Here is a 24925-nt window from a genome sequence, read left to right on the forward strand (position 1 = left end):
AACGACTCGGACAAGGGCCATTAAAAGTGGTTCCAAATCAAGGGGAACTCCTTAATTTTGGTCGGGCGTAGGCAGGTCGTTATCGCCCCTGCTGTACGGCCNAGGAGGCCCTTGAAACCGGACATTAACGACTCGGACAAGGGCCATTAAAAGTGGTTCCAAATCAAGGGGAACTCCTTAATTTTGGTCGGGCGTAGGCAGGTCGTTATCGCCCAACCAAGTGAGAGGTTGGATCCGTTTCCGATGACACGACGACTGAAAGGACGTTACCAATGGGGGTAGAGCGGGGAAATTTGGGTATCGCACTTGAGTTGTGCTGAAATGGCCAATTCCACTTGGAGCTAACACGGGCTTAGGGAGGCACCGGCGACCCACTAAATAGATCAGGTTTGAGGTTTGAGCCCCGTTACGTCGTCCAAACCGATCTTGACCCAATGGTCGTCTGCGAACGCCAAGCGGCGACAGAATGGGAATGGCTCGTGGTGAATTGGGCTCGACCACCACGGAATAAGTGCCATGATTTGATGAGATTGCTTCTGAAGATGGCAGATTGGACTTGAAAGGGCCAGGCCCCCAAGACGTCCTCGGATGTGAGGCTGGGGGGCCATCAACGTTTTCTTGAGGCAACGATATCCAAGGCCATGGACGGTGTGGATAATGTGGCGGATGAGAGCATGTAATCACCTCGCAAGCCCCTATCCTGACTTCGTTTAGATTGGAGGATCGAGTTTTTGTTCCTCGACACTTCAACAAACCGTCCCCTTGGTCGTTGTCCTCAGAGTGGTGGACATCCTGCAAATCAGCCAATCCCAGGAGGACCTCATCCACCAAACGAAAAAGCCAGCAGTACTCTAAAGGAAAGTGGGCATTAGCAAATCAACAACGACGAATGAAGTAAAGCGATTTGGCTGGAAAAAAAATGGGAGCTCAAAAGATTGCCAAGTACCTAACGATCCCTGATCGAATAAGTCGTCAGAACATCCATCGGTTAACACACAACTGTCAGGTAGAGAATCAAATTGGGCTTTGAAATCCCAAGATATTGTAGTTACCAACTCTAAGAAGGTTAGGGCAGCCAAGTTCCTTAGGTCAAACGTGTAGCAAAACCGGATCACATCACACTCCATAGCGAGATGAGAAAGGTAAAACTAGGGTTAGTTTTCACCCTACACAAAATTGAAAAGCTTATCTCGATCATTGTCAATGGCGATATCGGTATTTTTGTGGTCTTGAAGGCTCAAAGAGCCTTATTTTGGTACATTCCCAAACACTAAAAGTGAGGTTCAGATGTTCTAAGCTAACATGTTCCGTCCGTTGTTCAGTGTTGCTACTGACATGGGTTATTTTTTTCTTTTATTCAAATCTCATCTCGATAAACATGCAAAATAAGCGGGCTTCAAAGGAAAGATTTTTTCTCCCAAACCTCATCATAGCTTTGAAATGGCCAAAAACTGACAGAAATGTCAAAACGATACAATATTTCTCCAGTGACTTAGATAAAAATCCCAAGTGGCATCACTGGCAGAGCCAAAACAAAGAAGCATGTTGGTCAAAATAACCTGGAACAACTTCCAAAATTAACTCACTCTAAGTGTTACACAGTAACCCGCATCCCCCTCAGTGACAGTTCTAAGCTCCCAGGAAGCTTTTCACCATGTTCCAAAGCCGTCATGTACTTCGATTTTTGGCTCAAACTCGGCCTTTGCTTGTTCGTCCTTTGATCTCGTGCCCCGCCCGAACCCTCTTCAGCAAAGATTATTTAGACGTGATGAACTTCCAGCAGAACCAAGACAAAACTCGGGCTACTTTTGCTCATCCCAATCGACTCCGAGAATTCCGACAAGATCTCCCTCAACAACCTCTTTTACTGGGCGAAGACGTGGTGCGCTACATTCAAACCACGGCTCATCCGGAAGAGGTCAACGATGCGGCTCAGTTAATCAAACGATTCATGATGGCCAATAAAGAGTGGTGTCAAGACCCTCAACTCCCACACGCTACCACCTTCCGTTGGCTTCATGGACGCATTATGCGCGAATTCTTGAACTTGTGCCATGTGTTCCAGGATGTGGATGCGGCTAGTGACATGTGGAATGATGGGGAAGTGGTCGATGATGTCTTTTTATTTCAGGACGACCAGACTCTCTCGTCTAATGTTCCGACCGTAGTCATGACGTTGGGCGACCTCTTGTTCAAGAACCGACGTTATACGGAATTGTTTGAGGTTTTGGATCGCGTCAAGGTCGGCAAGGATAGCGTTGTCCAGTCTTTTGTGACCTTGGATATCGCCGCTTGTTACAAAATGAACACCCCCGAGAGTCTGATGCGGGCTTCGGGTGTGATCAATCGCCACAGACACTTTACTAATCGAACGAAAAGTGGCTTGGTGTACGCTTTGCTGACTTATCAACAAGGCCATGTCCGATTGGCCTTGGAAGAAGCGTGTTTGATGCGACAGGCGACATTGACCTCCAATGTCAAGATATTCTTACTGACTGAATTAGGTCGGTTGGATTGGGCCATGGATGTTTTGGCTAGTCACTTTCCCTCTCCCACCGACGCACCAGTGGGTTTGCCGCAATCGCCGCGATTTTCGAAAGAAGTGATTGCTAAATTGGCCGCGGCGGTGAATGCAGCCAACGATGCAGTTTTAAGTCAACGGCTAGTGAGGTTATTTACGGACTTGGACAATGTGGCTGAGGTGTCGACGTGGACTTTAGAAGAGATGCTGTTGTCGCCCATTGCCCCGAGTAAGATCAATCAGATCCCCAGCAATAACAAAAAGGTGGCCAAGTCACGGTTTGCCGCCAAACCAATGGCTCGTTGACTGATTAAACATGTATTTTTTTTTTGCTTTTGCTTAACATTTTGTACCGATGAGACGGTTCATTTCAAAAAAGTACCATTAGCAACAGCTTTTGCACTCTTGATTATTCACCCACAGAGAGAAGTCTGGAAAATGACTTGGCAATCTGCAATCATATGAGTGCTTGTCCAGCCTTCCGTTAATTCGTCACGTAGGTCTTTTCACCATTAGGTATAAAAATTCATTCTGAATTGAATAATATAAGGAGGAGCCAAGGCCTATTGGTTACCGCAGTTTCCAATAGTGAGAGCGATCCTTAGTTCGAATCTCCTCTATGACCTTCCCTAAATGTGACTTAGATGCTAACCACACCCGCAGACTGAGTACAAAAGTGATACCGGACCTGACACAACCTAACGGAATTTGAAAATAGACAATCAATAAGATGGATGGCTTCGTTGGCAGGGCGAGGCTCCAACCCCTCCGACCATAGCACCCAAAACCAAGAAAAAAACAAAGTTGTAATCAATGTTAGCCGGACGCGCAGGCGAATGATTGTACCATTTTCTTCCTTGTTTTGATTGTTTGGCAGTAGGCTTTGAAGACAATTTCAAATGATAATTCCTGCAAAGAACAGAACAACCAATAAATGCATTCTTGTAAAATAAAAACTCATCCATAATTCCAATTGGAAGATATTGGTGAGTTCAACATTTCAACAAATGGCCCCATTTCAATGATATTCAAGGACCAAGAAAGTCGTCTTTCAAAGCCAGGCTCGAGAGGATGCCCTTTATGCTCTCAGCCTCCGCTAGGGGCATTCTTGTTTATAATTTGGTTAAATCTCGAGAGTCCATAGTCCCTAAACGACTTGCTTTTTATATGCTCAGTCAGTTAGATAAGTGTGCTTAGAACCTGTGCTGGTTAAAACAAATGACTTCATGGACTGCATAAAATTCTACAAGTTTGAACTTCATGTTCTTCTCCAACACCTTGGCGATATTCAAAGTCAGATAAATCTGCCTATATTTACTGGAGAGCGATTAGCTCCCTCTTTAAAAACTAGGACATTATGACCTAACTTTAGAGAGGAGGGGAACTTGCCCTGATCCAAGATGCAACACGTCAAATGCGAGAAAACAGGAGCAAGAAACTCTTGAGCATCCACCATTAGGACCAGTAGAACTCGGGAGTCTCAAGTCCATGACGGCCTCTGAAGCATGTTGATCAATAACTAAAAGACAGGGCGTTAGTCGTCCCTCAATAAAGGGAACGAATTACAATTACAATTACTTTTGGCCAAAAAGAGTAATTCTTTACGCAACCGTTACTAGCCAAAAATGTAGTGGTCTTACTCGTTTTTCTATTACTAGAATTTGAGATGACCAATATTTACGGTTTTTGCCTTACAAAAGGATCATATTTTTGATTTTAACAATCCTAAAATTTGAAGTCTTCCTGATTCAGATTCAGCTTGGGGATTTCCAATCCGGACTAGTTTAGTTAGTGTGAGTTAGGTTACGTTGCAAAATCGGTTTTTCTTTTTTTAAGAAAACAAACGTGAGAAAAAATATTCATTGGCTTCGGTCTTATTTTCTTCAATGTTTGTTGAAATTGTGTTCAAAAACGTATCAAAAATGAAAATCTTTGGCAGTATTTGATAAAAAAAAAGTATTTTATAAATATTCAGCGTTTTTAAAATACCGAGTAATAGTAATAAATATGTGAACTTTTACTGGAGCATTTATTATTTAGATATTTCACATCTAAAACTGAAATATTTTCCTTATGGAACCTTCGCAACCATGAAACAAAAAGTCGCCATGGAAAAACAATGTTAGAAAGTTTCGAGCCTATAACATTTCCCTGTTAAAACCCTGTGCCTGAAGTCATGGATAGATATGGGGAGTTTTGAGAAATTTGGTGCAACATACTCGAGCAAAAGGAAGATCCCCTTTGGGATAAGTCTTTTAGTTAAATGGAGTTGGCATGAAGATAAATAAACACTAAAGCAGTGCAAATGTAACAATATTTGAAGCTACAAACACGTTAATTCTTTGGTAAACGCTAGCTCCAAGTTTCTTTAGTTGCCAAGAGGGCAGCGAATAATTAAATGTCACCCTAGAGCGTGAAAAAAGTACGGGGAACGAGTAGTTTTTGGAAAAATGGGGTCGTCACAATTACACTTTTTTAGGACCAGAATCTCTAACAAAAGGTAACTGATTATTGCCCACATTTGTGATATCAATGGCGTCAAAACTTATTTGACCCTCACCAACGCCAACACAAGTGCCTATCTTCGTGACATGGGAATTTTGAAAGCAAATGATCCTGGAAGAAGATTGAAAATTGACAGTTTTCAACATAGGCATGACTCATTCAAAATCATGAGCAAACTGTATTTTGGCTAGCTTCCCTGTCATTTCTTGGGTTCACACTTTGCCACAAAAGCATCTTTATGTACTCGGTTTAAAAACTCTGTGTAACATTTACAGACAATGTACAATTTTTCTGTTTCGCAGTCACGTGACCCTTGTTTACTTTGGGAGGTGACGTCAGGGAGGTGAAGCCCTATGTGTAGCTGATCGAAGAGAGCTAGTCGGAGACCAGAAAACCCTGTATCCAACTTTAAGCCCGACAGTCTGTTGACAGCAATAATTTGAAGCCAGAATCTGAGGGTATAGGTTGAAATGAGGAAGTAAATTAAGAAGTTTTTTCAATGGTGTGGAAGGCCAAATTATTTCAGGTTTTTGGAAAACACCGACTCCGTAGAACCTCATGCGTTTTGTGAAATTGGATAGGTGATCCAGATCGGGAGCCCATTATCGTGTATCGGTAGAATATGAACTTGGAATATCCGTCATATTCTTTTAGTTCGTCTTTAGTTTTTCTTGTGAGAGGATCGAATAGGTCTTTGGCTGGTCACACTACCCCAATACGCCAATGGAGTTCAACGCCTATTCAGCCATTTCGTTAAAGTCCAAAAGGGTTCATTGCTAGGCAGGGAGGCCAAAATGTTTGCTTGGCCTAAAAATTAAGGCTGGATGCGTGTTGTTTGGTGGATGTCTCTTTTTTCCTGTTGAATCAATTCCGAAATATGAAACATCAAAGCCACCATTCATTGCTCAACACTGTCATTCCATTGAACTCTCGATTGGCAATATTTACGCTGGGCAAAAGTACGTGCCCATGAACGTGCTATGTCAACCTGTTCTGGAAGAGATGTGCCTGGGGAAGAAATCCAGTGTCGTTTCGATCCAAAGATTTCTTTCAAGTGAGGATGAACGTGGAACAACATCGGCAAAACGAAGTACATTTGGGGCTCCTTTCCAGCGGTTATCCGGTGAAATGAAATACTTATGAATCTCCAATTCCCCTTATATTCCTTCACTTTTGCGACATTCGGAATGACAGGATATTCACGGTTTTCCCTCGTTTCAGGCCAAGAGGCACAATCGTATTCGAGGTTTACATGTAACATTTTCTTGAGCATTTCAGTCTCCATTATGCAAATGTACTCCAATAGAACTCGCCGTCCATCCTTTCACTCATAACTTGTTTCTCCAAGCACCTCCCATGCAATATTGGGCTTTTTTTCTTAATCAGGGCGAAAACCAATTGGCATCCCTGGTGCTGGGCCGTAGGCTCCCCTTTGAGGGCTATTTGCCTCGAAATATCCCCCCCCCCCTCCCTCTTCTCATCCTTTTCTGGCCAGCCCACCGTTTGGCTTCACTGCATGGATTGGTCGTACTGGTCGTACTTTGACTTGGAGTTGAACAGCTGTGCCATGGATCAGACAGAAGAGGAAAGGTGACCAGGGAGGTATGAACCATCGACCATTGCTCGGTCTATGACATTCCAAGTCAGTTATGAAAGGTCTCAAGCACCAAAATTAATGGGCCTTTTGTTCAGTCATCAAAAAGAACGAGCCGATTCTAGCTGTATTTTGGTTGTCTTTATCTTGCCTTTCCCAGAGGAACATAAGAAAAATGGGAGCTTAAGCATTTCTGTCACCCTAGACGTGAGATGGAACAGCAAGTGCATGAAGACGAAGGAAGAAGAGGCTCTTGAAAGTCTTGTTGGTGCGATCACAGAGATCACAGAGATCACAGAGATCACAGAGCTCTGGTCAGCCCTGAATATTGGGGCTCCTTGACACAGGGGGGTTCTCAGAAATCATGGCTCTGGTGTTTGGTTCATCGCCCTAGGTCGTCTGGCCCGGATTTGGACATTGGCAATTGGCCCGTTATGCGTGATTCTGATCGGCTCTGCCGCGCATTCACGCCTCAGCCCTGACCATGGAGGCGGATGGGCGTGGCTCCTCGGGCGGGACTCGGAGTGTGTCGGCCAATCGGGTCACGACGAGTCGGTCAGCCTCGGCTAACCAGGGGGTTAGCACGCCGGGGACGGGTGGATCGCGCTCCATGGCCTCGACCCCCGCCCGTCAAGCGCGTACGCCCAGCACCCCGGGTACGACGCGCCTATCGCGTGGTCCGCGCACGCCCTCCAGTGGTGCCCGCACACCGGGTACTCCGGGCACGCCGAGCGGTCTAGCTGGACCTTCGGGTCGGCGCAGTGGGCGCGTGTCATTGGGTAGCGTGGGTGGGAGTAGCTCGAGTTCGGGCGAGCGCGACAAGTTGCCCTATCTACGCTCGCTGTCCAGTAACACGCCTTTATCCCCGGGTGCGCGCTCCTTGTCCACCACCCACCCGAGCAGTGCTAGCTTGCGCTCGTTTCCGGTGAGCCCGGCTTTGCCGGCCCAAGGACCGAGTAATGCGGGTGGACTTCTGCCCAAGTTTATGTGGTTTGGTATTTACGACTATGAGGCCAAGGGCGATGATGAACTGGATCTCCGCAAGGGCGATCTAATCGAAGTCTTGTCCAAGGACTACAAGATATCCGGTGATGAAGGCTGGTGGACCGGCAAGTGCAACGGCAAAGTGGGTGTGTTTCCGTGCAACTTTGTGGCGCCCTGTGATCAAGATTTTTCGAATTTGACGCAAGAAGAGCTCAAGCGTTTCTATCCACCTCATATCGGTTTTGCCGAGCTCGAAGTGGAGGAGGTAGTGGGCGTGGGCGGATTCGGCAAAGTCTATCGAGGCTTCTACCGCAATAAAGAGGTGGCGGTGAAAGCGGCCCGTCGAGATGCGGATGTCGGCCTGGAGATGAACAAAGATCGCGTGCTCCAAGAGGGACGCCTCTTCTGGCTCCTCAAACACGAAAATATTATCAGCTTGTTGGGTGTGTGTTTGGAAGAGCCCAACTTGTGTTTAGTCATGGAGTATGCCTATGGCGGACCGTTGAATCGAGTCCTCAGTGGACGAAAGATCCGCCCCGACGTATTGGTTGATTGGGCCATTCAAGTGGCACGAGGAATGTGTTACCTGCATCACTATGCTCCCATTTCCTTGGTCCATCGTGATCTGAAGTCGGCCAATGGTAAACTAATTGTTGATTTTTCCTACTCATAGTAGAATGATGGCTAGATCCTAATCTGCATACAATCTAGAAAATTGCCAACGGAATGAAGTCTGGTGTTTACAATGAGCCATCATCTTTCAGTGCTGATATCCGAAAGAATCGACAAAGAAGACGATCTGTTGTTCAAGACTCTCAAGATCACGGATTTTGGGTTGGCTCGGGAATCCTCGAATACCACCCGAATGTCTGCCGCGGGAACTTATGCCTGGATGGCGCCCGAAGTCATCAAGAACTCCACTTTTTCCCGGGCAAGTGATGTCTGGAGGTAAGGAGTCATCAAAAGAGTGATGGAAGCATGCTTCATCGGATTGCTATTGCAGTTATGGTGTGATGTTGTGGGAGTTGCTGACTGGCGAAACGCCCTACAAAGGAATTGACGATCTGGCCATTGCTTACGGAGTGGCAGTCAATAAGCTCAATCTACATATACCAAGTACTTGTCCACCGGAATGGCGAGATCTTTTAGAAGGTAAGGTCACTCTCAGATTGTGAGACCCTAGTGTAGTGTTGTACAGAGGGAAAAAAACCTTCGAATTACAACTTCGAATTACTCTCCAGTTTTGAGAACTCGGAAGGAAAACCGTAACCTTGGGAAAAACCACCTTATTCATTTAAAACTTTCTAGCTTTTCAACATACATTTCGAGTTTCTTCCTGGCTTATTTGCATCGTCTTTGAGAAGTCAATAAGTTAGAAGGAGGCATAAACCAAGATTGAAGGCCTTCTTTGTGGATGATCCCAACTTCCAACCCATGTTGACCTTAAAGTTTTCGAACAATCCTTTTTAAATGTCATGCGATTTTGGCTCGAGCTAAATCCTATTTTCAGATAGGTAGTGTAAAAAATTGGGAAGTGTATAACTTTGCAGCAGCGAAAATGCCTGAATAGGATCTAACTCATTCGATTGATGTTCTGCAAATAAAAGCACTTTCTGTTAAGAGTCGCTTTAGATTTCCAATATGCCATCATTCTCATCGCTTATTTAACTTCTTACTCATGTTGCTCATTCTTCCCCTCAGATTATCAACGAAAGGCAATGATTTTAAGTACAATAGTGGGCCAGTCCCAGGGGAATGCCGATTTCTTATGTAGGCGGTAAAGTTCCATAAATTCTCAACGCCAAATGGTGGTTGGGACGTAAATCTTGTCTGGAAGCAAACTAGTAGCCAGGAAAAGTTGGACCTTAAACAAGGTGTATTGTTCGATCTATGATTAAGAAAAACCGGCACTCAGGCCATCTTCATCGGATGCGCAGTTCTGTGTGAATGGAAAGTTTTTGACATCCGGAGAAAAAGTTCCTCCCAAAGAAGATTGGCTATCAATTGGTTGTCCAAAAATCTTTTTATGAAGGTGATTGCAGCCCTAACTTTGTACTTTTGAAAGACCGGTGATGTTATAAGTTCGTCTCGATTGGATTGATGGCAAAGTTCCATGGAGCATGTAGCGAGGAAAAATAGCAACATTTGCCAAAATTATGTCAACGAACCATGCGATATGAAGATATGCGCTCAATTGCAATGAATGCTCGAATGGTTTAAATCACCATCAAACCTCTGCTTTCTCCCAGCTTGTTGGAAATATGAAACATACGAGCGACCCAGTTTCCAAGGCATTCTCAAGCTTTTGGACGATATCACACAATCAAACTTCAAAGAAATGCCCGACGCCAACTTCTACACCCTTCAGGATGATTGGAAGATTGAGATTGAGGAGATTCTCATTGATATTAGAGAGCGGGAAAAGGTAAGCTAAAACCGATCATTGTGTAACTTGTTGCGTCATGACTTTGGCCTTTCATTGCTCAATCATTGAACATTTATTTGGGGAGAAACATGTCGAGTTCAAGCCCTTGAGATCGGAAGAAACGAGGATATTGTGGAACAATCAATTTTAGAGCAATTGAAAGTAGGTCCTCACGCTGGCGCGAAACTACAATTTGCCAAAATAGCATTGTAACCGTATTATATATGGGCAGTTTTTTTTTTTTTAATCCAAGCACGAGGAGGAAAAAAAAAATGATTGCAGTTCTGAAAAATATTTGATATTGTATATGTATTTATGACAGCATTTCTTTGCTTACTCCTTGAATCTGCTGGGGTCTCTGGACACATTTTTCTACCATTTGAGAAATATTTGCAAAGCGCGGTTACTACTGTTCAAAAATTGGTTTGAAGAGGTCAGAATTTAAAGGCTGCTATGCTACATACGTAGTACAAGAATTTGCTTCGAAATGTTCAATGTGCTTTTTTTTAACTACACATGAGCATGTCCCTAAGGGTAACCTTGTCCCTCTTGGTTCCTTGGATTTAAAAAAATCCCCATGTACTTAAACGATTGTGGCTTGTTNTAACTACACATGAGCATGTCCCTAAGGGTAACCTTGTCCCTCTTGGTTCCTTGGATTTAAAAAAATCCCCATGTACTTAAACGATTGTGGCTTGTTTTGTGTAATTTTCAGTCTCGCTCCACCGTGAGTCCGGGAGATGATGATGCTCTGAGAAGATGTTCTAAGGATATCAGAAGAGTGATCCAATCATGTCCCATCCTTCTTAGAAATGATCAAAGACCCCCAAAGAGTGGGCCGAGTGACGTTCGTGCTTCATAACTTTGTGTGTCCTTGGACGACAACGGCGAGAGACCTTTTGTCCTGTATCTTCCACTTTTTTTTTGACGGCATTTTGCAATTTCAATTCTTCAAAGGCATTTTGAGCTCGGCTTATTCCGGCACAAATATGAAAAGAGACCGTAAAAAGGTCAAGCTAGGAAAATCGACTGGTGCCACTTTTTTTATGAAAGGACATCCAAATTCATGCATGTTAAACTGAAAATGCAGAACCACTCAAAATGTGGATTGACCAAAAAAAAAGGTATTTTCTGCTTTGGTTCAAATTTTGCGTGTTCTCTTTCTCAGAAGATGCCAAACTCAGTGTTATGATCGGTACGTTTACTCTGCTTGAGCTTGATTGTAGGATCTGGTCATATGTTATTGACTCTGAATCCCAAAACTCAATAGATTAGCAATGAGGTACCCTCGCATGTATTGAAAAGAAATGGACTCGAAAATGAATCCAACTTCTGAGTCAGGGATCCCATTTGAAGTTAACTGTACTAAATGAGACAAACTGACGCCTACTTTGAGAATGGCAATCCTCATCCACTTTGTTTCTTTATCCACTGTATAGGGTTTCTAGTCTGAGGTCAATTTCCACATGAATATGGAAATGACTGCCATTTTGCCGACGCTTGATCTATTCAATTGCAGGAACTGCGAAGTTTAGAAGCCGAATTGGATGACAAACAACGGGCCAATTACATTGCCGAGGAACGCCTCAAGCAACGAGAAGCGGCCCTGGCTGAACGTGAGATCGATCTCCTTCAGCGGGAACTCAACATCATGATCCAGCAACACACCACCCGACATGGTGCCAACACCAACACCAGCAACCCAGCCGTGCCCAAGCCTAAGCAGAGGAAAGGCCATTTCAAGAAGAGCAGATTAAAATTGCTCAAAGGCAGTCAAAGCTCCTCCATCATATCTGCCCCATCAGGTAGGACCATCCATAGCAACGACCTAACTTTTGGTCCCATTACAAACGATCTACGTACGTCGGACAATGACCAAATTATTTCACGGACCGTGCAGTGACCAGCCGAGGTGGCTGACTAGGCGTTTTGCCATTGAAATCCCTATAGGTGGGGTGGATGGCTTTCCCCACTCCTTGGTTCCAGTTAATTTTTGAGTTTGATCTAGCAGTTTTTCTTTCCTCTCCTTCCTCCTCGTCCATCGCTTGGTTTAGATTTTCGGCACAATTTAAGTTTGACCCCCTCACGATCCGACCTCGGGATTTGGGATCGCACCCTCACCCTCAACAGCAAGAGTGGCAGTGGAAGTGGAAACACCGGCAAAAGCTCCTCCAGTGGCGGTAAATTCGAATTACAGTGCTCCATGCCTTCATCCTGATGGGCATCTAACAATCTCCATTACTCTTCATGGTCAAGCATACACATGCTACATACATTCGTATCTATCAGCCAGCCCTCTGAGCTATTAAATGGACAGAGCAAATGTCCTGGTGGTGGTGGTGGTGACGCTGGAGAATCTGGGCAGTGATGATCAAACTTAAAAAAAAAGATTTATAAAAGAACTCACTTCGATCGCCATGTCCAAGGAATCCTGCAGTGACAGAGAGCTTTAAGCCGACGAATGATGGTCATCTTGAGCTTCGGTGAAGGAACACGTACGACGCAGTAGAATGGTAGAATATCTTTGATTGGGTTTACCTCTTCCCGTTTTTCTCGTGTTCCATAATTAACCACCTCTCCTCTCCTCCGATTGTTCCCTTCCGTGAGATATCCTCACCTCTCGTCTGACCTGACACGTTATTTTTCCCGTTTCGTTTCTCTTATTTAACCACGAAAACGGAAATAAAACGGGGCAAGAAAACAAAAGATGTGACTGTGACGCACTTGGTGCAGTGATTGAACTTGAAAAGGAACGTGAGAGTGAGCTTTGGAGGGATATCGATGGGCGCCAAATCCGGGTATGAGAACAGCCATGATTTGTACTGTACTGATTTGGGACTTCACATGCATTGCATGTCTTGCTTGATCGCTCACGTCAAGAAAAGTTTCCGTTTTCCACCCAAGTTTGAAACTAACCCAATCTCGGACATTCTCTCTCTCTCTCTCTCTCTCTTTCCTCCCAACCCCCCCCTCCCACGGTCTCATCTTGACCTTAATCATAATCATTATCTTGTATACTATTATTAACTCACAGCCTCTTCTCTATTGGTTCTTTCTCTCTTTCTCTCCTTTGCCTCGTTTCCCGTGTCTAGATTTCCGCCATAATATCACGGTCCAACCGGAAGGGGGTGGTGTTCCCGATGCGTTGATCACTCCCGGATCCCCTTCCATCGGGAGACTCAGGGCCATTGCACGTGAGTGGAACGCCTTTGTAACCTACTAATCTGCTGGCATGAGCACTGCTTCTACCGACTGCATCCATTCGTCTGGGGTCTTGTCTTGGTTGTGTCTGTTCACTTCTCGTAGCCTAATCTATGAATTGGGTTTAATCCCCCTTCAGTCGTCTCCTTCGAGCCAAAGAAGATATGTTCGCACTTGCTTACCAATGGTTTGCTGCCCTCTTGCCTTTTGTTCCAGAACCCACTATGTCCGTTCTGCTTCAGGTCACGACGACTTGAGCCAAGTTGTCGTCTTAATCTTGATTGCACAAGTTCCCAAGCCATTTATTGCCACATTTAGGAGCATTTTTCGTTGGGTAAAGGCCTTTTCATCTTGGTTCTAGGAAAGAAACTTGAGAGTGCTGCCCTTTTTTTGTACTTAATACCCAGTCAACGACTTTTTGCCTTTATTTACACTTGCTCCATGAATATCAGAAAATCCCCTCCCTGCTCGAAATCATGGCCCCCTTCAATGCATGAGCTTATTTTGAAATTTCACCTTGAAAGTAAACAGATACTATGGTGGCGGATCGATGGAGCGCTTTTCAAATGGTTAATAGCCATTATCCAGTGAAATTCCCTATAAGCTCTTGCACTCATGAAACCGTATGGACGGAGCCAAAGAGAGCTTCCAATTTGAGTGGCACACTTCCAACTCAAACAAGTGCACTGACAACCCAGAACTATAAGTTTCTCTGGAATAAACGGAGGAACGTGTGTTGTCGCTGACCATTGTTTTTGCAAGTACTGAGAAACCGTGAAAAACTTCCGGAACATAAAAGTCTTCCAAGTTAGAATGGTTTCTCTGCTCAATCCTGTTCGAGGATAATGTAAAAGGAAAGTTCTAACTTTTTTCATCCTATGGACACCAAGATCAATGGCCCCGACCAATTTATCTCCACATGAAGAAGTCACCGTATCTTGTTCATTGCATGCATTCGATTATCTCCCTTCTTCTATGCATGAGTTCATTCCCAAACCCTCTTTTTGCAGCTACCTCTTTTTTCACTTGGCTCAAGTTTGTGCTGGAGTTTTCAAGATGTAAAACCTCGGGGACTAAAACATGGTTTGATATGAATTTCTAGTGCCTGCCGATGGTGTCAAGGGAAAAACTTGGGGCCCAAGTAGCGCCAACAATGCCGTCAAAGTCCGGCCCACCATCGTCAACGACCCGAGTGGTCGGTGGAGTCAATCTGCGCCCTCGTTGGAAAAATCTCCCCGAAATCTGGGGGCCAAGCCCACTGTTACATCCGTACCTGAATCTGGTAAGCACTTTATTGATTTAATCCCCTGTCTGGAACCGATTTGGTGAGATTTTGCAATGGGCGTGGGATTTCGAGAATGATAGGATTTCGTTCGTGCTTACTTTCGTCCTTGAAAGAATACCTTTTGCCACTAGTGTTCTTTGTTAAACGTGTGTTTAGCCTAAGAAAACCCGAAAAGATCATTGTGACATGTAAGTAATGCGAGTGTTTTAAAGTACTTTTTGCACTTGGGCTCAAAGGGTCACCATGATATTATTTAAGAGTCAACTCCTACTCAGCCTATCAACAAATGTTTGTCATTGGCAATATCAAGTCGGGTATGATATTGCTTTTCCGTTTCCGGGTGTGGATTTAGCGTCTAAAAATGCCAGGATGAAAGATCAGGGAGACAGACTGGCTAACTATAACCTTTTATGGATTGGATAAGAATAGTTTCATTCTCGCGAGAATGGGTTTTCACTTGGTTTGTCAACGTTGCTGCGGTCTCATTTAAACAATAATGGCATAACGATGAAAGCACTTTCAAAACTGACGCGATGTTTAAGCTAGTAATTTAGAAATGGGTGCTATTTTGTACCAAAAGTGACCAAATAAGAAGTAATGGTTGAAAGATATTGTACCTCTAAAAAAGAGTTGAGTGCTTATTTTTAGTATTCTTTTGATGCAATTTCCGTGTGTCTTTTTTTTCATGAGAGCCAGGTAGCATTCTAATGAACTTTGTGTATGTTGTTCAATTTACTCCCTTTGTATGCACGAGATTTTTTGACATTTCATGACTGCGCCACATCCTACCCCTTGTTTCTTGAGATTGGTTCCACATGCGTAAGGACATGATTTGAAGTTTGTCAATTATGGTCCAAAAATATTTTAGTTCTTGGAAAATACATTTAAGGAGAATAAGAAAAGGCCAAAAAAATTGGCTACAATTTCATTGTTGGGATTTTTTTTAGAAGTATGGCTGAAATTTTAAAGAAAAATCGTACGCTGAAAAGCTATCCTTCTAATCATGATGAGAATATCCGAGGGGTGGGATTTGGTACCTTTGAATCTTAGACTTAAGGAATAGGGACCTTTGTAAGAAATAATCCCAGATGTTTAGACCAGGACAAGGGCAGAATGTATCACCTTTCCCATTCATTCCTTTTATTTGTTCTCTCTATTGGTCCGACCAAGGATACTTTTAACTAGGGATGATAAATCTTCAAAAGCCATTTTCGACCTCCTTGCAGAAATGATGGCAGAAAGTCTTTCAAATGTGTTTTTTGCCACCGGTAAGGTGGTGCCTTGGAAGAGAAAACAGCTCATGGATGCTTTTGAAAACGTACCATATCAGATACTATTCGTACCTTCTTTGAATACTGCACAGTCCCCATTGTACAGTGGCAGAAATTGGTAGTTAAACGTCTCAGTGGTCCGAGTAACTGTAGGGCTAGAAGAGAGCGGTAGTTCTTCAAGGTGTAATGGAAAGTTGAACGAGCATATCCAGTTGAAGGTGGGTAAAGCTTTTCAAACGTGGTGTTGAAAGTATTGGACATTAAAGTCCAGATTTATTATTACGATTCCAACTCTGCACAAGTCGATTGTTCAGCCGCATCTTGAATATGCTTCACCCATTTGGGCTCCAATGAGCTCAGCAGGTTTGCAAAAGGTCGAACAAGTCCAAAGATGTTTCACTAGGAACATCGCATGATTGAGAGAGCTCTCGTATTGGGAGAGACTAGAAAGATTGGGACTGTACAGTGTTCAGAGAAGGTACGAAAGGTATCTGATATTGTACGTCTTCAAAAGTATCCATGAGCTTTGTCCCAACCCAGGATTTAGGGTCAATTTTAGTGACCGTAGAGGCTTAACGTGCGTTTTGAGAGCACCTTAAACCCCTTGAGAATCCAAGCTAGTTCGAACCAAAAAGTCCACTTCTATTCTTTAATATTCGTAGGGCTTATTGATCTGATAGCATCTTTCAAGTCAGACGTAGACAAATTTTTGACTAAAATTCTTGATCAACCCTTTATTCAAGGGCTAACCAGATCATGAGTAACTTGAATAAGATTGTTAGGCCCCTCATCTTGAACTGTCTGAGATCACATTCCCAGTAGTGGTAAGAAAGTTTGGAAAACAACAGGAAAAGAACTATATTTTGGGGCAAAAGCCATGTTTTCGGATGCAAAAAGTATTTGCATCTTTAGTTTACGTTGGCGTGCCATTTTTGGCTATTCAGCTATTGAAAAGGATGTACACACTGTAATTGATTTAGCGCTACGTATACTTTTTTTTCAATGATTCGCACCAAACCTAGCGGAACCATCATTTCTACGAAGAACAGTTGAAAAAAAAATGGTGGGAGAGGGGAGCAAACTTAGAACTTCTTACTTCAATCATAATATTTCCCTTCCTTCAATCTTTGATCAAACTTGAGTTATTTTGCTCAGGGGAATGACCTTTTAAAACTTCGGTTTACATTAGAGAGAAACGGAAAGTTCATAAAACATTTCATTACCAAGTGAAATTGGTCTGTGAGAGCAAGTGGAACCAAAATGGGTGGGTCCTTGTGGTGGCACGAAAGTGTTGTTTGGGAACGTAGAAGCCTCTTGTGACGAGCAAGGTGAATGAAGGAGGTCCCAAAAGTTGTCTCAGACCCACATTGCTCAGAAGCTAAAAAGTTTGCGTCGTAACTTGTGTCGCAACACACAAAAAAGGGAAGAAGGAAAGATTTGTAACGCTGAAGTGTGGAGATTGTTTTGTCTGAAAGGATCCAAATTGACTTTTGAGGACGAGCCAAACTCAATTTAAAGTGAGGATGTGTTTATTTATCTTGGACCGCCTATCCATCGAATTGGGTTTGTTGCAACTCTCGACCTTCAACAATGTGAAGGAGGGTTAAACCCTTTTCAAGTTACGTGTTCCCTTTCCAAGTCTTTTTGTTCCCCAAACCCTTCGTGTCTAATGCCAGTGACATGTGACTAGTTGGAAGCGAAGTCCGATATCCAAAGCACGTTTTCCTAACACCTGACCGATTTCGTGAGAGAATCAACCTTGATTTACGAAGTTTATGACTGGCTTTATACTACCCCGGTCGACTCTTTCGAAGGTTCGATTATTGGAACTCGAACTCCAAACTATCTTAAATAGAATTGTTCTTCCAATGATTCTGGTTTGCGATCGATTTTCCGGAATAGATAGCCCTCATATTCGTACCTGAAGTGTAAAGCGACTGCTTCTGGCGTCTTTACCTACCCTAACTACCAAACTGTGGCAGGTCTTTTTTCATTGAATGGAGATTACTTTTCCGTTGATGTTAGACTTTGCTGGAATTCATTTCCCTTCTGTAACCTCTTAGAAGTGCTTTTCTCTTCTCTCTAAAGGGGAAAAAGTGACAAAAATTCTTTGAAGTTGTGATTTTTTTTTCAAATTGAAAAGGTGATTTGACGCCTCTTTCATCTAAGTTGGTTCTCCTTTTGGCAGAATAATTGCGGGGGGAAGAGAAACTTGATTGACCCTGCCAATGATGGCCAGCTGCATTTGGTCCGTCATTGCCATCCGGAACCTCAATTATCTCGCCTGAAAGAGTTGGTTGGCTCTCGTCTTCAGAACTTTTCTGAAGGTGTCATTTCACTAAACCAACCTCTGGGTTCCTTTCATTGCTTTTCTGTCAGGTAAGATGGGAAGCCTACTTTTTAGACTTCATCACTTCAATCCTGAAAGGCACCAACAAGCTAAACGTGTTTCTATCAAAGGCTGCATTTCACCTCGTTCAATCTTCTGCACCCATGTTCATATTTCCCGCCTGAGCGGTCTTCAAGTACGAATTCAGGCCCGAGTGAAGTTCATCGTGAATCGCTTGAAGGGCCTGAATTGCGAATAGTTGGCAGGACAATTTCCAACAAGCAAGGCCTGGCCTGACAAGAGATGCTTTGGACGACAAAATTGGCACCAAAGTCAATAATCGACTGGTATGTGTGGGGTGAAAGGCCGTCACCGAGAAGCTAGCAGGCCTGTTTTCGAGTTGGTTGACCGCTGAAATTCTTCGAGTTGGGTTGGCCCCGCTCGGCCTCATACCCACTCAAGACTTGTAATCAGTTTTCCTCTTTTGTGCCGCCCTATCAGCCGCTTGACGTCAAAAGCGTTCCGAAATGCCGAGTTCCAACGATACAGGACATGGTTTGTAGTAGATATATGTGGAACGATTGGACAACCACGAGAACTGGTTTTGAGATTCTGAGCAAGCAAAGGCGGAAAAGCAGGAAGACGATTAGGACAGGAGCAAGTTTCTTGGCGGCAAAGGAAACTTTGTTGTGACTTTGAAAGGGTCGATAGTCGGGGTAGTGCTTGAAAAAAAGTCTCTCAAGGAAATAGACGTCATTTTGCGCCTTGGTTGGAGTTCAATGCGCCAAGAATTCAGAAGGTTCAAAGTGTGAAAGCAATTGTGTCTCTATGACTGCATCCTTGGATCTTGGGTGATCCAGACGGCTGCTTCATCGCCTCAAAGGCTCTAATGTGTATGTGACACATACTTTCGTACTCGCGTACTATCAATGAGGTCGATACCTCGGAAAAGAAAGCTCTTCAAGTTTCGATCAAATTAAAAAAGGCCTTGATTACCAAAACTGAATACTTTGAAGTCCTAGTATCTTCCCCCGAGTCTTGTAAAGCTTGGCTGTCATCTTAGAAAAAGGAACATCTTTTGATCAAGGGAATTGACAAAGATACGCCAACACTCATGAAGAACAACTTTTCCTTTTTCGAGTCGCAAGTTCTTTATCAGCCATTCAATCCTCGGTAATAAGTTCAGACCAAAAGAAGGAAAAAATGGTCTTTTTTTCACCTCGAATCTGCTCCAGGCTTTCTTCGTTCCATCAAAAGGAAATGAATTTAATACTCGGACAGATTTATCGTACATTTTGTTACAGCGCACCAATTGTTGGATACGAGCAGAAAGAACAGCTCAAGATGGCGACGTCATAAGTAACAATTTCAAATGTTTCGCGATGATTTGATTAAGATCAACTTGAAAGCAAAGCACTCTACGAAATGGAAACATTCGGGCGATCCATCTCTTGTGGAAGAATCTGTCAGTGGCAATTCATGTTGGTGCAAAAAAGTGCCTCATAAACATTTATCCCTGAAGTTCAAGGAGCAAAAAAGGTTTGGACCTATGAAAGCTTGTATTGCTCGATAGGTCAACAACTCACTCCTCTTTAGTTTGTGAGTATTTTAGAGCACATTTACTTTCTTATTTATAAACTAAACTAAAATCTTGGGGGAAAAAACAACCAAATTTTAGCGGAAAAGAATGTCAGTCTGGAATTAGGTTTGAGCCGCATCGAATCAGCGCATCCGGTTGGATTTAATACACTTTCATAGATCTTACATAAAATGTTCTGGTGAACGCAGAAGACTGCTAGTACGAGTTGTGTGATTTTACATGACCTTCTCGTTGAAGGATATTTAGAACTGGTAGCAAAAAAAAGAATCTCCTTTTCATGCTTCTGTCAAACGAGAAGAGGGCTATATTTATTACCAGGACCTTTTTTGGTTGCTTGAGTGTCCTTTGAGTTTAGTTTCTGAGTTCAATCTCACGATTTGATAGAAATGGCTCCAAGTCAATTGTCGGTTCCGTTGTTTATATTCATAGTCCAGTAACTGGACTACTCTTTGTGAGTAGTAAAGGCTTCCTATCAAGATGATTTAGATAGAGATTCAAACCAGGGGCCTTTCTCATGTTGAGAAGCCGCGCTACTCACATTGCTATATTTTACAGCAAGAAGTGGTTTTTTAATTCCGTTTCGAGGCCTGACCATTTGTTGCTCGTATTCAACTCTTTGCTCCATTTTGTTTTTCTTGCAAGATATAGTTGAGTCAAGAAGGGAGAAATTCAAAATATTCTTGTGAAGCGGTTCTGGTTTTCCATACCTCGAATTACTTGCTGGGCCTTACCTTAAATATTGGATTATGGCCTGACGATATCAAGACACCCCACGAAAACAAGCCTATGGGGTTATGGCGAGGCCTAGGGTCTCATATTAAAATTGTTCATTACACAAAGTCTCTGAGCACCAAAACCAAATACATATGAATACAAATACATGTTTGCCTTGTTTGTGTTGCCCAATTGTACCACTCGGTTCGATTATAGGTAGATTTGATCAACAAAAGTAGTGCCTCTTTAAGTGGAACAAAGAAAATTCAAATTGGCCAGAAAAGTACTTACGGTTCTTGATGCATTCTTATACATACGAAAAGTTCACGTTAAGGAGATTCATTGTGAAGGATGACCGATGTTGTTTTTTTCTTCTTTTCCAGCATCTTTCCTTTACACTTAAATTATCCTCTCTATCAAGTGTACTGGATTGCTGGTTGAGTGCCAAAGGTCATTTTAGTTCAAGCAACAAAGACGAAAAGGGAAAATATCATTCTTTAATCATTTGTCTGACTAATAGTGCGTCACATTATGATTGATTGTCTAAGAGGCGTTGATGCACTCGAGGAGTTGTTGGGGACTGGAAAAGGCTCGATGATCTAGATTTTCCACGTAGTGCAGTTCTTTCGACACTCATTGAAGGCATGGTAATGGATTGGCATTAACTGATCTACGTAATTCCTGCCTGGATTTTTGATGTGAAAGGGATTTTGTTCTGATGAGCAATTATACTGTTCTCTTTTTTAAGAACCCTATTCCTGGCTTGATCAAGCGAACTTTTCATCTCATTTGTGAAAGTGCTCCTTCCCTTGGGCCCGACTTTTGCACGACCTTTTCGTTCTCGAAATCACAAACGATGTCCTTAGTAGAACTTTCAAGCTACAATAGTACAGTGTGGCAGAGCAAAACGCGAAATTCTAGACCCACTTTCAACACCATAAAGATTTTTCATTGATTGGTCGGCAGATTTACTTCAGAGTCTGATATATGTACGTAATCATCAATACGGTCCATCAATCATTTTCCAAAATGTTGGAAATTTTCAGCCAACATGGCCGCTCAAGGCGGCTGTCGTTGGACATGTTGGACTCTTTTCCTCCCTTGAGGAACACCACATTTGGGTGAAGAATTGCAAAGGCGTTAATTTTGATGCCGTCCATCATGGCATAGTCCAGGGGTCTGTAGTCTGGGGATGAAGGCTGCCACATTGACGTTGGTCGGAAGGTGGCCAAGTTCTTTTGGGACATGCTTTGGGGTGACCGTGACTTTGTGGTCGGGACAGAGTCCTGCCGGCTTGATAAGTGCTTCCTTGCTGAGTTAGAGTAAACTATAAAATTGACCAATGTCTGTATCACTTCCAATTATCCTTAAAACTGCCCCACCTGGAGGTCAAATGGGAATTTCCAAGAGGGTATGGACGAAGGCCTGGCCTTGACCTTGGACGCCAGGTTCCACTGGAATTCACTTGTATTTTGCCATGGGCATCACTGCCAGACGTTCTCTTGAACAAATTGCCACTCTTCTTGAGGGTTTTGACGGTGTAGAGTACGGTGTTCCTAGAAGCACGTCTCTTGAGAGTATGAAACGTCGTTTCACATAACTTTTACCTGGCGCTCTTGGTTTGGAAAACAGAGGCCAGTAATATTTCTTTGAGCTTGGCATTCAGTCCATTTCCAGGGTTAGGGCTCTTCCAAACTGATGTAAGGGCATGGCAATAGTAATGATAATAACGATGAATTATGATTGATGCAGTTTCTAGAACAAGTTGCACTGGAATTGCCCAGTTTTTGTGGCGTGAAAAGTGGCAGTGCTGCCCTCGGCGAGACTCCTACACTGTTTAGATCGTTCCGATATCAAGTACCTTGCCAATTGCCTTGTGATGCACTAGATTGCGATGAGGTTCAAACAACATCTCTCTCTCTCTCTCTCTTTTATGAAATAATGCCAACCTCTGTTTCTCTGGGCTCTGGGTATTATGATCTAAAGGCAATTCAAAACCACGGAGTAATGTTTATTTTTTGTCCTGAACCTTATTATATCTAAATTACTCTTATTCGTCAATCCCTGTAATCCTCAAATGGTTATGCACCACAAGGTGTTTTGAGAGGACTTTCTCAATACACAATAATAACACAATCAAGATGTTCTTCATGTGTCCATGGGCTTCACCCATTATTAGCTATCCGTTTCATTTTTGCCTGGATCTGGCAAGCCATTGGTCTTAGAGATAAATTTCTTTAACATTACAGTTTTGTTTTGAAGAAAGCAACATCTACTGTTGAGCAGAAAAAATCGCCAAACACAATTGGGCATTAAATGAGTTCCTGAAGCTGAGTCCACGTTTTGCTCATCCACACTCTATGTTTGACGCTACCTTGTTTAGCACGCGTATAGACAATATTCACAAAAAAAGGGATTCTGTAAAACTTAAAAGCGAAACCGAAGCCTAATTTGTTGAAGAGAAATAGTGCATTTTGGGTCAAGAAGAAAAGATCTTACTGTAATACAAAGGTTGGATCCAAGATTCATTACTTCGCTTTAAAGAAGTGGGCTCTAAAGTGCAAGAGAGACTTGACGTTTCAAAAACCGGATTGAACTTTTCTCGCAAATGGCAGCAGAATGACAGCAGAATGGCAGTTCAAGTTTGGTCCCACGAGAGCATTGCGTTGATGTAACTCCAACTCGTCCTTCAATGATTTTTGGGAATGGAAAAAGTTTTAAAACGCCTTTTAAAGTGATTGCTGTGGGTCAACCCTTTCGTTTTGGCATAAACTTTACGTTTCCATTCGAGAGCCCACATATGCTTTATTTAAGAGGCATGTGCGTACAGAAATCTCTTCCCTTGATTCACATTTTATGTGCCTTTCAAAATGCTCGTTGGATCAGATTGAAATCAAGAATATTCTCATCGAAAACTTTTTCAGGTGTTTGAGCCTCTAATCCGGCCTGTTCAATTTTGGGCAAGTTTTAAAACTATACCTTTGGACAGTATTCGTTTGTCGAGAAACTCAAGATCAAAGTTTCTTACTAAAATTATAGAGATTAGACTCATCGATTAGATTCGCAAATGATTACCGAACTTGATCCTGATCAATGTCTTCGTATCGTTCTTTTGTTCATTTCTTCACCAACTTTTTTGATCTCATGGAGAGCCTTAATGAGCCTCGTGGGAAAACGGTTGCTTCGGAAAGGTCATTAATTTTCAAATATTATCTGCTTTTTGTTCCAGCTTATTTTTTTCCTATTCGTCTAAAAGTAAGATAATCTTGAATTGTCAGGAGAGAGGGCTTCATTACATGGGATTGAGCATCAAATACTGACAAACAAATAAGAGACGTTCCGCCCTTAAATTTCATCAACACGTCGCCGGTAATGCAGTAATGCAGGGATCAATTTGAGGTGCCTTTGGACCTTGCATCCGTGTCTTGCTGTTAGAGCATGAGCTTCTCATGTTGTTACTCTCACTTCGATCGTCGTTTAACCAAGTAAAGGACGATATGGAAATCCAAGCAAGCCTCTTTGTGGTGATTGATCACAATGAATGAATGACGTAATGTAAAATTGGACAAAGTCTCAATTAATGACAAACATATTTACTGGAACGGATATTTTTCCTGTCAATTGCAAAGCAATGCATGTATCCTCTCAAGCCATTGCTTGTGTGGAAATAGATATAGAGATACTTATGGGTACTTCTTAGAATTAAGGTACCAAGTAGTTCAATATATTCGGACAAAGATATATACAATAATAGGTATATCTCACATACACTTAAATAATATCATAAATCCATTTTTTCCGTTGCAATAATCCTTCCTAATTTAGGCATCTTACTTTCAAATTTGAGACCTTACGTCTGATTTGTTATTTAAGGAGTTACATTATGCTGTAGATTGCAAAGTGATGTCAACTAGATCTCCAAGCCATATAGAAGTATACCATTAGAAAAAGATGAATTCATAATATCCTTGAAGTGTGTTTTTGTTTATTTACTTTTTCATCAGGATTTTAATTCTTCGTTCATATGTACATAATCCCCTTGATATTCTAATTTCAAAAGTTACCCATAATTGTGGCAAGAAAAGACTTGGAGAACACGTGAACGAGAAATGCAAAGGAGTAAAACCATTCACGGTCTTGAACTACTGAATGTCATGAACTACATCAATAAGAGGAATTCTTAGTCATAGCGCGGGACTAACTGCCCGTACCAATAGCAGGGTATCTTATTAAATAGCTCTTCTCATAGATTTTTTTGATTTCAGTTTATTTTTTTGACATTTTTGGTTTTTTAAAGTTGTTCCTTGAAAACGGGTTAGAAAAAAAATGTCCACAATGTTCGTTCCAATCACATGTCACAAATAATTTGCCTGTATTTTTGAGGCAGTTTCGTGATCTTAACGTATAAATCTTGTTCTAGTAATTTTGTAATTTTTTAATGACACTAAAAGACAAATATACTCTCCATTTCAAGTCCTATTGAACGTAAAGGAATT

The 24925-nt window shown here is 42.6% G+C and overlaps 3 protein-coding genes across 7 annotated transcripts in view; 2 read left to right on the forward strand and 1 right to left on the reverse strand.

The window, feature by feature from the left end:
- Positions 1–106: 106 nt before the first annotated feature.
- Positions 107–1172, reverse strand: LOC131883579 (uncharacterized). Its single transcript, XM_059231081.1, has 2 exons — positions 947–1172; positions 107–851 (listed from the first exon to the last, which is right to left on the reverse strand). Exons 1-2 carry the CDS (start codon positions 1125–1127, stop codon positions 178–180), a joined length of 855 nt encoding a protein of 284 aa, XP_059087064.1. The 5' UTR covers positions 1128–1172; the 3' UTR covers positions 107–177.
- Positions 1173–1729: 557 nt separating this feature from the next.
- On the forward strand, positions 1730–2917 carry LOC131883902 (pentatricopeptide repeat-containing protein 2, mitochondrial-like; the record flags this gene model as incomplete). Its single annotated transcript, XM_059231508.1, is given in 1 exon segment — positions 1730–2917. A coding segment is annotated over 1 exon segment (1098 nt), but the record flags the coding sequence as incomplete, so codon positions are not given.
- A 3938-nt stretch (positions 2918–6855) lies between these two features.
- The window catches only part of LOC131883234 (mitogen-activated protein kinase kinase kinase 10-like), a 34516-nt gene continuing 16446 nt past the window's right edge, over positions 6856–24925 (forward strand). The window contains exons 1-7 of one of the 5 annotated variants that reach the window (XM_059230658.1): positions 6856–8245; positions 8369–8552; positions 8608–8756; positions 9854–10029; positions 11549–11834; positions 12084–12209; positions 14333–14512. In XM_059230658.1, the coding sequence (XP_059086641.1) occupies positions 7105–8245; positions 8369–8552; positions 8608–8756; positions 9854–10029; positions 11549–11834; positions 12084–12209; positions 14333–14512 (2242 nt within the window). In that variant the 5' untranslated portion in view covers positions 6856–7104. Of the gene's footprint in view, positions 8246–8368; positions 8553–8607; positions 8757–9853; positions 10030–11548; positions 11835–12083; positions 12210–13121; positions 13224–14332; positions 14513–24925 lie in introns of all 5 variants that reach the window. The other 4 variants (XM_059230653.1, XM_059230655.1, XM_059230657.1 and 1 more) reach the window with 4 other exon arrangements.

The sequence above is a fragment of the Tigriopus californicus genome, chromosome 7, assembly GCF_007210705.1.
Source record: "Tigriopus californicus strain San Diego chromosome 7, Tcal_SD_v2.1, whole genome shotgun sequence".
NCBI lineage: Eukaryota > Metazoa > Arthropoda > Copepoda > Harpacticoida > Harpacticidae > Tigriopus > Tigriopus californicus.

What these genes read in the sequence shown, in the direction of transcription:
- LOC131883579 (XM_059231081.1), bottom strand. Translation starts at nt 1,127, where the DNA reads ATGGAGTGTGATGTGATCCGGTTTTGCTACACGTTTGACCTAAGGAAC. An exon ending in ATTCGATCAGGGATCGTTAG is followed by an intron (nt 852 to 946) that starts GTACTTGGCAAT and finishes ACTTTCCTTTAG; the next exon opens with AGTACTGCTGGCTTTTTCGT.